The sequence below is a fragment of the Tinamus guttatus genome, unplaced genomic scaffold, assembly GCF_059628265.1.
Source record: "Tinamus guttatus ecotype Peru unplaced genomic scaffold, ASM5962826v1 Tinamus_guttatus_pri_ptg000074l, whole genome shotgun sequence".
Taxonomy (NCBI): domain Eukaryota; kingdom Metazoa; phylum Chordata; class Aves; order Tinamiformes; family Tinamidae; genus Tinamus; species Tinamus guttatus.
The window spans coordinates 27,011-42,942 of NW_028288608.1; the positions used below are offsets into that span (position 1 = coordinate 27,011).

The 15,932-nt window shown below is 47.9% G+C and overlaps 1 protein-coding gene across 1 annotated transcript in view; it reads right to left on the reverse strand.

Moving 5' to 3' along the window:
* The window catches only part of GLG1 (golgi glycoprotein 1), a 62,815-nt gene that overhangs the window by 22,666 nt on the left and 24,217 nt on the right, over positions 1–15,932 (reverse strand). The window contains exons 2-7 of the mRNA XM_088519820.1: positions 14,034–14,066; positions 11,963–12,049; positions 9,511–9,726; positions 2,914–3,117; positions 2,269–2,340; positions 286–469 (exon numbers count right to left, since the gene is read on the reverse strand). Coding sequence (XP_088375946.1) covers positions 286–469; positions 2,269–2,340; positions 2,914–3,117; positions 9,511–9,726; positions 11,963–12,049; positions 14,034–14,066 — 796 coding nt within the window. The remainder of the gene's footprint in view (positions 1–285; positions 470–2,268; positions 2,341–2,913; positions 3,118–9,510; positions 9,727–11,962; positions 12,050–14,033; positions 14,067–15,932) is intronic.

A 15,932-nucleotide genomic window follows, 5' to 3' on the forward strand; every position in this document is an offset into this window, starting at 1 on the left:
TGGAGGGGAAGAAAACCTGTCAGAACTCAGAGTGAATACAGGGATTTGCGATTATATGTCATCAGTTCAAGGGAGCTTTGCTATTTTGCATTTTAAGCTTCTTGCCTCCACAACAAGAGCCGTTGTCACAAGTTTCCCACCTATTTTTAGATAATCTTCAAAGTGTGCGATGAAAGCAGCACGATGAGGAAACTTGCCTTTCTTTGACCCAAAATTTCAGTTTAGCAAATGTCTAAAAATCAGCACTCCAGCAGGTCCACACGTCGCTCAGGCCAGCTGCGTTACCTCTGTGCACAGCAGACTCCAGGCACATGAGCAGATAGGAGAGCCGGGCTTCTCGCGAGCGGGGAAGGTTCTCCACGTTACAGCGGTACTTCTTCAGGTCGCTTTTGCAGGACTTCGCCAGCGAGTAACTCACTTTGTAGTCCTGGGCAATCAGCTTCTGGCGAGTTGTCAGCGCATCTCGACACTGCGGGAGACACACGGTGGGACAGCTCAAAGACTCATGAGGTTCTCAAGTTCTTTATGTTGCAAAAGACAGACACTTGCCCTAAAACTCATACGCTTAAGCTAGATCGCAGTTAAATTCGGCTGTCTCAGAGAAGCCATGCAGGGAACAACCCGCATCCGAGGTCAACAGATGAAGGGTTTTAAGGCATCGCTCCCCTGCAGCCTTTCTCAGAGCCACACATTCCTGCAGCTTTTTGTGAGGAGCTGTGCCTGAAAGTGTGACTCATTCTCAGTAACTGAGATCAGTAGCTGACATTTATCCCAGCTCGGGTACACGCTCACCCCGTGCCCTCGAGAAACAACTTTTCCCAGTCGCATTTACAAAAGGGTACGTTCCTCACATCTGCGCTGTAATGTGCCAAACTGATGACAGCACCAATATGCAGTCTACCCACAGCAATTTCCAGCCATTTTCTCCAAACGTGCTGAGGCTCAGGAGGATGCACTGTGACCACACTAGACCCACAACCCAGGAGCTGCAAGAACAACCTCTTAACTCCATTCCAAAAAGGCTTCAAAAAAACCGAGGTGGGCACCAGGCAAGTGATGCACTGATCAACTGTAGTCTGTGTGTGCAGTGCCTGACACCATTAACAAGGAGAAACTTTTTACTAACAGCTCTACAAAATCAGGGAGTTTGTGCACGGCCCAGCCTTGGCAGCCACACGGGTGGGAATCAGATGGGACCTTCATCCTGCTCTGCAAAACGCACCCACTCCTCCCTTCCTATCAACTAACTTGCTACAGCTCTGTCTAAATCCCCAACCTCTCACATCTTAAGTCACACAGCTCTTCATGGAAAAGATCCCCCTGCAAAGCACTTTCTGTACAGCCAAAAACCAACTAAGCAAAAAAATGGGCACTCCGTCTCAGGAACATCCTTGGATAAAATGCTCTTTGTTTCGAGCCCTCAGGGACTCCTTCCTCAGCAGTGAATTTGTTAACTGGAATTAAACTTTCAGATAACTGTTGCATTTAAAGGAAAGGAAATGAGTCCGATCCCTGCAGGCCTCTGAATCGGGCTCCTTTGGTGGAGCTTCACAGATAAACATCTCCGCATCCTCTCAGACTATAATTCTGTTTCCTTTCTACCACTGTGATGCCACTTCTGAAATCACTGAAGGCATTGCTGTCTTCCTAAACCACCCACACCACTACAGCTATGAGTAAATTCTTCTAGGGATTGACTTTACAGATCGGCCTTTTTGGTTAGAATCTTCAGGCAGAAAAATTTAAGAACTCCAGTAACTTTGAATTGTACATTTTCCCACACAATTTGCTGCTTAACAACAGTCAGACAATTATAGCCCGGAAAACAAGAAGGTGGAATACCCATACAGCTTCCTACACTGAGATATTTAGACACTTTGTTTCCAAGCCGTACATTAGGATACGATTTATACAGGCTTACCTCAGCATGATGCCACTTTAAACACTTTAGTCTTTAAACACTTAATCACTGCAGGGCCACTTGAGCTCCAAGTCTACCTTCCCAAATTACCTACCCAAGAGCAGCTTTGATTTATTTACATCCTTCAACTTTAAAGGCTCTACCCTGCACATAATTAATTCAAGCCACCAGAATGTAGCTGGAAACACAAGCCTATCAAAGCAAAGGCAGCTGTGAAAGGAGTCTGTTATCTGGCCATGTAGATGATGGATTTTCCTCAACACTGGAAAAGAATACCAGAGCCCAGGCTGATGAATGACCTGATGATGTCTGCATTAAGGATTTGCCCCATTGAGACAGATACCTACCTTTTCACTCATTGATTCCTCAAACTTGTGATTAAACAGGCACTTGTAAACTCGGCCTTCCCCAGCCTGAGTCTGTGAAACAGAACAGTAAGACGAGCCTTTAAGGACAAGACACATTATGCTTAACAAGCTGGCTAAACTATGCCATAAAAAAAGATTCCTTTTAAGCTAGAAATACATTAAAGCTAGCACTTGAACCGACTGTGGTGATTTCTGTAGTACAGAGTAAAAGATATCGCTGACGATTTTTCTTTTTTCGCCTCTGATCTGGTTCATGAGCCCGTTGGCGCGGATCCCCCAGCGGATTGAGGCTAGTGGGGCCGGAGCAGCGGGTGCCACAGGGCACGGAGTGTGGAGCTTCACCAGTGCAGGAGGCGGCCGCGCGCCTCGGCCTCCCTCTCCCCACCGTCCCCTCCAGCTCTGATGCCCACCAAGCTGTTTAGAAGCCAGTTCAGCAACCCAGGAAAAACCGTAACACTTTTTGTTGCGTTAGTGAACCGAATACCAGAGTTATTGCAAAGTGGCAGCTAAGAGGTGCCTGTCCTCAGCATGACATCGTGCTCAGGCTCCACTCCGATCTCATTCTTTTTCTTTATTACCTGTTTTTATATGGCTTTTAAGGGAAGGCAAGAGGGAAGTACTCACGTTTTCACAAAACCGCTCTCTGTCATCTCGGCACGCGAAGTAGAGGTGCCGGTCCAAGTGGAAGTCGTCCGAGGAGAGCTCGGCGACGCGCAGAATTGCTTTCTTACACTGGTCAGACACCTGGATCCTCGGATCGGTCTCCTCTGCCTCTTTCACCAGGCCTTTCTCCAGGCATGCCACCACCTCTCCCTGCGAGTGGGCGTCCTACAGCACAGGGAAAGAGCACACACTGCGGCTGACCGTGTGCGCGAGGAAGTGATCCAGGGTTCTGGAAAAGTGCCGCGTAAATCAAGTGACACATCTTCTGTGCACAGATGACATCCGTATTACTGCATATACATCCATATATTGCGCAGAAACAATAATTTACAAGCCCCTTGAAAGAGCAGTCATCTGAGTCGAAATTGGTGAGCTCCAAACCAGGCTCCAAGCCAGGGTTGCCAAGCTAACCAAGATCATCTACTGCTTCCACCATCTCCACCTTGTTCAGCCACCTTGACCCACAACGTCCCCAGCTGCCACCTCTAGCTATGGCCATCCTGCTGATGGGCAGAGCGCTACCACCCCCTCCAATGCTCTCCAGCTTCTTTTGATGCAACTTAATTAGATTATCACTGCTTAGTCACACTGCTTAGAGCAGCTTACCGAAACGGCCAAATGATCATTAATCTGAAAGCCCTCCTGGCTCCATGGCAACAGCAAGCAGCAGCAGCACACTAAGAACATCCTGGGCATGGAAAAATCAGAGTTGCTCCACACTGGGACAAGCCTTTGGTTTGGGCAAGGATAACTAGCAGTGCCACGAGGCCACACAAGAGCGTGGCCCAGCCCAGGATCCTCAGGGCTGATTCTTCCACTAAGGGAATAGGAACGTTCCAGGGTTCAAGAGCAGCTGAAGTCCTGGGCAAAGCTGCTGTGATCCAGTGCTGAAGCCTGTGCCCGCCATCCCGCAGGTCCAGCAGAGCCTTGGGACAGCTCTGGACTACCAGCAGCCACAAGTAAACACGGAGCCTGCGCTCTGTGCGGATACAGGGAAAAGGCAGGACAAGGTGGGCCCCAGGGCTGTTTCCTGCATCTTCCCGGTGTGGACAGAAAGGGAACCAAGCCATACAACTCTGCAAGTACCAATTCTTCCCAAACCGTATTTTCTCTGAAATGCCTCTTTTCTCATGGCCTTTGCAAGTTTTTTCGGACAAAGAGGAAAATCTCCTCTGCAATCCCTTAATCCAAGAGCCGACTTCACGCTGCTCTGCCGCCAGAGGACATTGCTATTGAGGGACACAGCAAAGTGGGAACGTTTACCTGTGTCTCAACCACTCAGCCCGGCGTCGGAAGGAACAGCCGCCGTAAAACATGGCTGCAAAAGAATTCCCAAAGCCGGGAATCCTTCCCAATCCCCTTGAGATACTTCTGCCACACAGGCAGCCTTGAACCCTGCTGCGCTCGGCCGTGCTCGGAGCACGAGCAGAAAAAGGCTGATTACAGTGTAATAAATAAAACCCACAAATATCAGCAGCTTAAGAGCTGAAAGTTTTCTAAACCAACAAAAACAAACCACACAAAAAACCCCAAAACATCATAGTCTGGTTCACTCTTTGCTTTGAATGGGAGTTTACCAGTTGTACACGCTGGCCGGGCATCACCACCCTCAAAGAAACCTCTTTAAATACATAAATATTCTAAAAGGAATAGTAGCTATAGCAGTAACGTTGCCACAATATTACTTAAAACTGCCATTTATCCATAACCACGTCAAACGCAAACTCCATTTCTCAAACCCTTGTGGTCATTCCCATGTAGTCATTACCCCGGGGGAGCCAGCAGGACTCGAGGGTGGAAAACCACCGTCGGAAGCTCTTCCTTGTGGCGCCGATGGGCGGGAGGGCTCAGGACCAGCTCTTCCTGCTAGGATGGGCTGAAGTTTCCCAACGTCTTGCAGTGCAAGTCTACATTCCTGACCAACAGCTTCATGCTACACATACAAGTAAGCCTATTTTTAATAGTCTGAGGGAAGTGGATTTATTGATGCAGGATATGAGCATTTAATGCTGCATTAGAGAGATGCAACATGAAAATCACTGATTTTTTTGGCACCGTTTCACAAATACGGTTTTTACATTACAGCAGCTCACCTCGCAGTACTGGCTACTGTGCTGCCCTGCACCACAGTGATTTAAGGCACGTTTCAAACAGACTTACTAGAAATGCACGTGTCCCAGAAAAGGCAGCCTTGTCGGCGCTCCCGCTGCTCCCCGGCAGGCAGGGGCTGACTCGAGCAGCTGGGTTCGCTGCGGGCAGAGCGGGTACCCCAAACCAGTGCTGCCCGGAACAGCAGCCCCCTCTGAGGGGCAGCACAAAGTCACGCTGGTTTGAGGAGCCCCTGGAGCTGCGGTCTTGCTTCTTCAAAGCTCCAAACGTGAGCTCAGAGCAAGGCGAAAAGCTGCCCGCTTATTACAACTGCACCACAGAAAAAGAGGTGCATAAACACCCAAAGCAGGATGTGTGCTCATGGCCATATTGAGGTGCCTTACATCTGCTCTCCATTTCACACGGCTTTAGTGACTGGCTAGCACGTACTGTGCTTGGGGTTGCACGTTCTCGTAGCGCAGACTGGAGGAGAGAGCAAACCCAGGGCATGCACTTACAAAGACCTTTCTGCTTTTTCTGTGCCCCGTGCTCTAGGTGACCCTGCTGCAGCAGCGCTGCATGATCTCTGGAGGTCCCATCCATTCTCAGCTGTCCTGGGGTTCGCTGCAGACTCTGCATGGAGCCGCGTGCTCCCCATGGGCTTGGCTTCCTGGCGCTCCTGTCGGCGCCAGCTCCAATCCCGGAGCTCGGGAGCTGAGCGTTTCGACTTCGCAGTTCTCCTCTACCATTTTCAGAAGATCCCCAGAAAGACTTGATGCTGCCTGAGGTCTGCCATGCCCCACATGCACTCCTGTTGTTGCAGAGCTGCACAGCTAAACCCAGCGACGGATCAGCCACAAGTCAGAGGACAAAGCAGCAGCACGCGGGAGGGTACAGCACAACCCGCTGTATCGAAGGCATCGTGCGCTGCCCAGCCCTGCGGACCTGCTGGAAGCAGAACGGTGGAGGCAGAGCAACCAGCGGCCTCTACACGGAGTAGCTGCATCTCTCTCAAGTTTCACTTTGGCACTTCATGGGGCTCGTTTGGAGATTACGGGAATCGCTCTCAGGTTAGACAATTCTCAGCACTTAAGTTGCTTGAACACCCCTATAATGCTGCGCTGAGTAACCGGGCTGAATTAACCGCTTCCCACCTGCCCATTTAGACTTGCTTCCCCTCCGTGTTCAGACCTGTATGAAACTAGGGGAAGAGTGAGGCCAGCCACAGTCAAAGCACTCAGGGGGAAAAGAAAAAAGTGAGAAAACAATGCTCCAACGCGGTCGCTCCAGGAATCCGGAAAATGCTATTATTTGGGAAAGTGCTACGACAGGTGAACAATTTCAGCTCATGCCCCTTTCAACGTGGCGAATTGATTCCACCTCCTACAGCTAAGACCGAACTAGCAGCAGGGCACCTGGCAGCGTGATGTGGATGGAGCTGGCACTGCAACAGTGCTTGTCTCCAGCCACGAGAAGCCTCTCTCCTCATGCTCGTCCTCAAGCGCCCGCACAAGAGGACCGCTCCCTGCTTCTCCACAGGTGGCTCCCAAGCTGCAGGAGGGGGGCACAGGCGCCTCATGGGAGTGAGATGGGATTTCTTGCAAGCAGCAGTGAGGAGGAAGAGGAGAGCAGCAGGAGAAACGCTTCCACAGCCACTTCTAGCCGTTTCCATAGCAGTCTAAAATACCTCAACTGCTCTAAGTGCCGAAGATGACAACACAACAAAAGAAATCATAGAGCAGACTCCTGTTTTTACTAATCACAGAATCACAGAATGGTTAAGTCTGGAAGGGACCTCCAGAGATCATCTAGTCCAACTGCCCTGCTCCAGCAGGGACACCAGGAGCACAGGGCAGAGGGCGGCACTCAGGTGGGTTTGGAGATCTCCAAGGGAGCCTCCACAGCCTCTCCAGGCAGCCTGTGCCAGGGCTCTGTCACCTTCACAGTAAAGAAGTTCTTCCTCACATGGAGATGGAACTACCTGGGTTTCAACTTACACCCATTACTCCTTGTCCTGTCACCGGCCACCACCGAGAAGAGTTTGGCCCCATCCTCCCTACATTCTCCCCTCAGGTATTTGCTCATATTGATCAGATCCCTCTCAGCCTTCTCTTCTCCACACTAAACAGGCCCAGCTCGCTCAGTCTTTCCTCATGCAACAGATGCTCCTGTCCCTTCATCATCTTTGTGGCCCTGCGCTGGACCCTCTCTAGAAGCTCCACGTCCCTCTTGTCCTGGGGAGCCCAGAACTGCACCCAGTGCTCCAGGCGCCTCCCCAGAGCTGAGCAGAGGGGCAGGATCCCCTCCTTGGCCCTGCTGCCAACGCTCCTCCTGCTGCAGTTGGAAGCCCATTGGCCTTCTTGGCCACGAGGGCACATTGCTGCCTCATGGGTAACTTGCTGTCAACCAGGACTCCCAAATCCCTCTCTGGGGAGCTGCCTTCCAGCAGGTCAACCCCTAATCTGTGCTGGTGCCTGGGGTTATTCCTGCCCAGGTGCAGGACCCTGCACTCGTCCTTGTTGAACCTCAGGAGGTTCCTCTCTGCCCAGCTCTCCATCCTCCTGGCCCCGGTCCCTCCATCCTCCATCTCCATCCTGTCCAGGTCCCTCTGAAGGGCAGTGCAGCCCTCAGGAGTGTCGTTCACTCCTCCCAGTTTGGTGTCACCTGCAAACTTGCTGACGGGCCCTCTGTACCCTCATGCAAGGCAAGCAGCGGCCTGCTATTCCACCGCATGATCAGGCGATACCCACATGCCCACAGCAAAGCTAAAATCAGGACCACACACATGACAGCAGCACTTTATTTTTCAGTAAATATCTCTGCACTCTCGGATTGCCCCCTGCTACTGCGTTACCTGGCTGATGTCCTTGCACAGACCAGCAGGAGGGCCATTAGTCTGCACGTGCCTTTCCGAGGCACCCGAGTGCTCACAGGCGGGTTGCTCCTGGCTTGACTTCTGCCGCGTGAGACCCGCTTTACCCTGTGGAAACGCACCCCACCGCGGGCCTGCCCCGCTGGACCTCCTGCCGCGCCACAGAAAGTATTTTCATTTGGACAACACGCAGACCTGAGACTCGGGATCCCTGTAGGCCTCTTCTGATCCCATCCTGACTTTACAGAAATGGTCACAGTCTAGGAGATCCTTCAGCCTAGCAGAAGACAGCCTTTATTTTTGGCAGAAAGCCAAAGTTACTCAGTTGCTACCAGTCTGAAACTGCGGGGCCCGCAAGTTCCCCCCACTTCTATGGCTACTTTTAGTCTTGTTTTGGGCTTTCTGCTGTTGGGCTAAGCCTTCTGGAGCACCCTTGCACTTCAGTTTAACGTGCTACAGATGAATTTGCTTACAGCAGTGAACTTCTCAAACGAGCAGCACTTCTAACCTTTCAATAGCTGTGCATCTAATTTCTGTTATTTCAAAATTTGGTATACTTTTCACTACAGCTTTTTACCTTCTCATTGACGGTTCATTTAAGAACCCAATTCTTAAAACCATAAGAGCTATAACTAAAAAGCACTGTAAAGAAGTTTATAGTCTAATTTTAGCTTTATCCCTAAACATAAAATCGTACCATGGAACAAGACACTCATTCAGTGGAGCACTAAACAACAGCTGCCTGCATTAGCAGCACTGAAATAGAGGGGGAAAGACAGTGCCTTGAAAACCAGCCTGCTTCTCATTACCACAAACTTTCTTTACATTTCCTGCAGAGTCATTAAATAACACATCCACAGGGCACACAGATTTTCTAAACTGGGCCTGGCCCCTTATTTCCACCTAGGTTTCCCAGTGCAACGGAGCGCTGTAGAGGCTGGAAGATTTAATGAGGACTAATGAATACACAGTCGAGCTGGTACATGCAACTATAGATATATTAGAGTGAGGAATTACAGGAGCAGTACAGTCAATAGCAACAGACCTCCACTTAACTTTTATAGGGCAAAAGGACATTGATTTATTCAGTAAAAAACAGTACAGTATCAGAGTCAGAGCTATCAAAATTACAAGGGGAAGGGAAAGGAAGCAAATGAAAACTCTTGATCCAAGCTATCATCTACAGACTGAGCAAGCAGAATGAATTAGCACAGGCCACATCACCTCAATCACTTTCCTGCGTCACAGCCAACATCGCTGAAACAAGCCCAGCAACAGGTCACTTAATCTATTGTTTGGATTCACCGTATCAAGTCGAACCTAAGAAAGTGTAACCAAAAAGGCAGCCACCTACCAGCCTCCCTGCAGTAAGGAAGAGCAAAAAGTCATCTCTACAAACAGCCGTTCCCCAACGCAACGAATGCACCTTGCTAAAAAGGAACTGTGCAGAATCAGGGCAGCAGCCTTTTTCTACAGCTTAAGCATTGCATGGAGCTTCAAAGTTGCAAGACCGCTACCATAGCGCATTGCAGGACACGTGAAAGCCCAAGTGAATCACTTTTACAAGCCTACTGCCAAACCACATATTCTCTGGATACCTTTTCTCCGGGTCGAATGCTGCCACACTTCAGGAGATTGATATCAGCCTTGCAGTCATCCATGAAGCCACAAATCAGCCGATAATCGCTGAAGATTATGGCTGTCATTTTCGTGATGTACTGATGGCACTGGTATTCAGTGATGTTTCCTCTGTGATCCACCAAACAAGACACCAAGAAACCTTTACCAACTGGTTCATCTGCGCACTCTTTGATCTGTTCAAAGGAAAAAAGAAAAAAAACAAATTAAGCATACACGGGCTGCAGCTATTGGATTTAAACTTTTACAGAGAATCCGCAGGCTCCGAAACTTGCATCTTGAGTTTCAAAAACTGCTGCTAAAAAAGCTCTCCAGGCCTAAGGTTAACTTTCAGCAAGTCAGAACACTTGAATATTTTTGAAATGAGAAATACCTCATTTGTGCCAATATCCGAAGAAAATGCAATAACCTTGAAGAATTTCTGACTTCTGGCCCAATAATCATCTTTCATAATATTCATACTGAATCCCTGCAATCAAGTGGATTTGTAGGGAAAAATGCTACTTTGACAACCTTACTTAGAAAACCGAGCATATTATTATAGCATTACTTAATCACATTTGGGAGCCCATTAACATTTTGTCTTGTACAGCACAGCATTTTGGCTAAAAGAGAGATTGATTCAAAAGTAAATATATTTATTGAACTGTTTATCGTCGTTTAGAAGTCAAAAATGTTGCTTTAAAGGAAAAACCTCGCCAGATTTCTTTTTATCAAGCTCTCTGTGGAGCTGATTGCTGATACTAAACCATTTCACTCAGTGGTCTGGAAAAAAAATGATCATTGCTAATAAAAGCTGCAAGCCGTGCAGGGGCCAGCAGAGCAGCCTGCATCAACAGGCAGCTCCCCAGCATCACCCACAGCCCGGGCTGCTCAGGAAAGCAGCCTGTAAGGTTGAAATGTCACCTTTAGAAGTAAAAGGCACAGGCCATTTTGACAGCATCTTTCCAAAAAGAAGGGGAAAAACGTGGCTGCTTATCTGGTAAGGTCAATCCCAGAGGAACAGAGATCAGGGGCAGCGCGGCAAGGCCGTGCTCTGTGCTCCAAGGAGCGTCGAGATGACACAGTTTCTTCCGAAGCTCAGGAAGACCCTGTGTTGGAATATTTACCCAGTGCTGGTGTCCCTGGGCTTGTTCAGACACCGAGTGGGGAGAAAACTAAGAGCAAACAGTGAAACATTTCGTTGGTTTCTCCAGTATCAAGTGATAGTCTATAGCAGGGGGAAGATGTTGCTAAAAGAGATGCTCTAATTCAAACGAGGAGGAATTCAATACAAGGAAGTTGTAACATGGGAGAAAATTGTTGATATTCACATTAAAACAATATTTAACTAATATTAAAGGCTGACTTTTCAGAAAACCCGCAACTGGGACAGGCACTAATTCACAAGTGAACTTCACTAGACTTCATTCTTGTAGCTGTACTTTGTTCTAAAATTGAACACACAACAGGAAAATACGTTAGCTTGAATCAAATGAAAACGTTAACATTCACCAAATTAACTCACGCTCTGCATGCGAGTTCTTAAGATTTGAAGGCATTTCTATTAAAAACTACTCCATGGAATGGTTTATGCACTCGCCATAAATGTTTAACATTTTATCAATATTAAACATCTGATTTAGCACATACGATTACTGTTACTTATCTAACTATTCACCAAATGGCAAAATACCAGCTCAGGACATCGCTCACCATCAAGTCAGATAACAGAACCACTGTCAATTAACACACAGCCAAAATTCTGCGCTTTCCCACTGCCTTTAGAGACTATATCCAAGATGTTTACAGCAATACCAGTTTGCCCTTACACAAAAGAGGTTACTAAACACATTAAGAGCATTTTGAAGAATGCCTAGAATGTAAAAATTCTGCAGCAGTTTCATGACATAAAACAAAGCTGCACACAGAAAACATCAGTGCTTTCTTGACTGCAAAACACAGGATTCGATAGATTTGGCAGCACTTTCATTTGGGAGCTGCTGAACTCCACACACAGCATAATCTTGGAATGTGAGCTGCTTTCCTGATGCTGTTTAGTCTTCTAGCTTTTTAATATGTTTTTCCCGCTAACGTTTCCGTTACTTAACTCCAACTGTACTAAACAAGGTGGAAGCACAAGCCTAAGGAGGGCAGGAGGAACAACCCACGGGGTACCCCTCACCCATGCTATTTTTCTCAACCTTTTGCAGCTTTGTGCGCTCCTCTCAAATCACCCAAATACATTGTAAAGAGCAGGGAACAACGTAGGTGATCTCAGGTGTTTGAGGCCTTGGGGAAACTGTGTGTCTTACATCTGCCGTGATGGCCCCGGAGCCCCAAAGCATCATTCCCACTGACATCCCACGGAGGCTCTGCAGAAGCGGGAAGCTCCTCGATGCCGCCACGGCGGCGTCCCTTTCCTCCGCTCACCTCGGCAATAGTGGATTTGCAGACTTCTCTGGCCACAGATTCGAACTTGGGGTCTGTAGTCAGGTTCAGCTTGTAGTTCCACAAGAGCTGGAGAGAGATTATTCAGAGGGAGAAGGTTTAAGAGCAGGCAAAGGAGAAAGAAGAATAGATATCTTGCTTCAGAAAAGAATCAAGTATCACGTATTCCAAATCGGTATCATCTTTCTGCAGTGCAATAACTGATGAAAAGCAAAGTGTCCTTGACAACTATTTCCACAATAATTTTCTTGAAGAATTCTCTCTCCATAAGGTCACAAGCTGCCCCATTTAAAGAAAATTCATCTGATGAAGACAACTGCACAACAGAAAGGATAAAAGCCCCAACTTGCTGCCTACTATGTATTTACCAGCATCTTTAGCCCAACTGCATTACAGCTTATTTGCCCAATATGTGGGATCTACCAGAAAACCGGACAGCCTCGACATGAGCAGGTGTCAGGTTGAAAACCTAACAAAAATTCATCACAAAAGGGAGCAGATGGCTCCGGTGGTTCCTTATTCGCTTCCTTTTTGAAGAGCTATAACCAGACACACACTTTACAAACCTACGAGCTCTCCACCTCGCTAAGCACAATACACTAGATGTTCAGCTGCAAAGCACCTCGGTGCGGGGGGCTGTTCCTCTAAAAGGCAGAGATCAGCTCATTTCAAAGTCTAATTCTTGCAATTTGGGGCAAGTTATACTCTACATGTACATGCACATCTCTGATTTCCTCCTGAGGCACCAAAGCAAAACAAGCCAAGACAGCTAAACCTCTGCAACTTAACAGGTGAAATTTCTGCCCAAGAGAACCTCTATTAGCTCATGTGCTTGCTCCTCTAGGAACTTGTTACGTTTAAGCATTTTAAATTAACAGAAAAGTTAAGTAGCTTTTGAAATTTAATTCAACTGCCCTATCTTTGTGAGAAAATCAAATTAATATCAAAACAGTGAATAGTTTGCTTACACTTTTATTATGAGATTTGAATTGTATGTGAAGGTTCGATGTTGATTCCTGAAATTCACATTTTCTTCCTCATTCAGGGAACCTCTGTTGGCATTACTGACAGATTATGTGTCAGATGCCTTTTAATACTAAATCCTCTCTTCAAAAAAAAACAAGAGAGCAAAACCAAAATAAAACCCACCTGAAAAAAACGAAGGCCCAAAACATCATGCGCCCTTCACCCCATCCAGCCCTGTGCAGCAGCTGGGAATTATGACTGCCACAAAAGGAGGCTGCAGAGTGCTAAAGGTTAATTTAGAAACACAGTTGGAAATTACTAGTTGTACAACGTGGCTGGGGTTTATTTCTGGAGTATATTGTTCAACTATAAACCAAAACAGAGCTGTTCCAGCACCCGAAACTTAAGCCTGTCACTGAGGTGGACACTTGTCTGCTCTGGTCCAGGGCTGAGCAAACAGGGAAGGATCCTGATGCGGAGTATCCTGCAGGATGCCGAAGAGGGAAGATGAAAGAAATCTAATACCAGCTGCAGCTGTGATCACTTTTTCTAGTGGATCTCAGGATCTTACACACCAGCTTGACAGCCTGAAAACTAGCTAACACTTTGCTCACTGTTGAATAAGGTGATGGGTGGAAATTTGTTCTAAAACTAGCCAAGGGGCTCAAGCTGCCTCTCAATATCACACCCCTCTCCCAGCGTTTTCCAAGCAAGCCTAAGAATTTAGCAGCTGTGAAAGCAATACAGAAGGCTCCAACTTCAACAGCTGAAATTAAAGAGCACTTAAATTCAGTGTTGCTCACATCAACCCCTAAAATAGGAGAGATGTCTGCTGTCGAAGAGGGAGAGAGCAAAGTACAGCAGGAAGATCTTGGCTACGCTTCACTCTGCAGTCTCCAGTGCCACTGTGCTGGCTACAGTGGGTTAAAGAAGTTGTTTTTTGGGTTGTCTTCCACTGCAGGGCTGTGCAGAACTCAAATGTGCACTGATTCCTTCTGCAGGCTCCATGCAAAACCCCTCAGGCTCATCGGGGAAGGCAGGTGCAAATGCAATCAGCAAAGACTGACTAAAGCAAAGCAATACTTACATGATTGCAGTCTGAAGAGATTTCATTATCTGGCTGAAAAAAAAAAGAAAAAAAAGCAGTGTCAGTTCACTACGGACACGATGCGTTTGACATACAGAACAGCATCAACCCGTAGACACTAGCACACTGTCAACTCTTTCATCTTCAAAAACAACTTGACATGAGCAATAGGAAATTTTAAGAACTGCACAGTAAGAGTGATGATACCCAGGTACCAAAAGGATGGAAATAAGACAGCATTTCAGTGCTGTCTTACTCCGTAGCAGGCAAATTGCCTGGGAGCCGCATTTATGCAGACAGCACCAAGACCTGTGAGGTGCACTCGCGTGCACTGAGCTAAGGAGGCAAAGAGCATCCGTGGGAAAACAGGGATGGAGCAGAAAAGGGCTTAACACGCTTTATCCGGACACCTGAAAGTGGAAAAAGAGACAGACCTGAGATTCACACCGAGACGCCCGTTGGCAGCACCCGACGTTCACGCATCGCCTTGTGGTATTTACTACATCCCAAGGAGTTTCCCAGCGCCAACACCTGCCCCACGGCATGCTACTAACCGTTACCTGCTCAGGCCGCTGCCCTCTGGAGCAGCATCTCCCCGAGTTCTGGTAACATCCAAACCACCTCTTCTTAAAGGCTAATAGAAGCCTGTTCAGTATTCTCAGGCTGCAGAGCTGATGCTCAAAACACAGGGCTAAAAGAAAAGGGTATCCGAAGGAGCATCCCTCTGTGGCCCACACGCATAAGTTACAAGGTGATTTTTTCTCGATTTTCTGCATCCATCTTAATCATTCTGCAACAGCTGGAAGCTTCAGACACAGCTAATTTTGGAAGCAGAGGGAGTCAGCACGCCCTCGCCTGAAGCTGCTGTCTCGGTCTTCCAGCCAAGGACGGTTTCTTTGTGAAAGGATATAGGGTGGCACTGTCCTCCCACCGCGGACCTTGCGGACCCAACGTGTCCGGCAAGCCGAAGAACGTGGGAGGGCCAGAAATCACCTTCCCAGAACACTTTTTGGTCACAAAAAACGCTTCTTCCTTCAAACCCCCCCATGAATTAAGGCTCACGTCTACATTAAGATGCCCTCGAGAAGATACCAGGCTGGATTTCCAACGCCAGCAAGACCCGAACAAGCTTTTATTGAAATGCGCAGCGCTGAAATACCGGTCTTCCCTGTACGCGGCAGCGAACACGACCCTGCAAAACACAGGGCTTATTCTTCTGGGACCTGCAAGGGAAGGTGAATGGGACCTTATCTGATCTTTAATGACTACGCTGTGCTGAACTCCAGGCACAGAGGCATAAAACGCAGCCGATAACCCCGAAGTGCGGAACACAGTGACCATCTACTGCTCCCAGCTGCCATCCTGGCCTCTTACTGCTGCAATAAAAGTGTGGGAGAGGCAGTACGGGGCCACTCTTGACCTGGTCATCTCAGCTGATGAAGAGAAATTAAAAATATCTATTTTTATCACGTCTCATATACTGAAGGACTGATATAGAGGAAGGGGAGTAGAAAGCAAGCCCCCCAGAACAACCCCTGCCTTTCTGGAGGGATGTTCTGTGCCCTCCATCTGCTATATTTGCTCAGGGGAGCTTGCAAGCAGCGACACGCAGCTTCAGAGCAAGCCAAAAACTGCCAAGCAAGAAACACCTGGAAAAACAAGTCAGCTGCAAATTACTATCAAGAAAAGCTGCAGAGCAAGCAAAGCTACCATCCAAGAACCTGGATCCTCCTCCCAAGTTAACCACCAGCCAGGGAACAGGCAAGGGAAACACGAACGGATACAGTTATTTTAGGCAAGTAAAAATTGCAGCTTAAAACCAGAGCGACACACACAAAACCTGACGCCCCAAAGCTGCAGGAATCTGCACCAGGCGGCGCGGGACACTGGGCTCACACT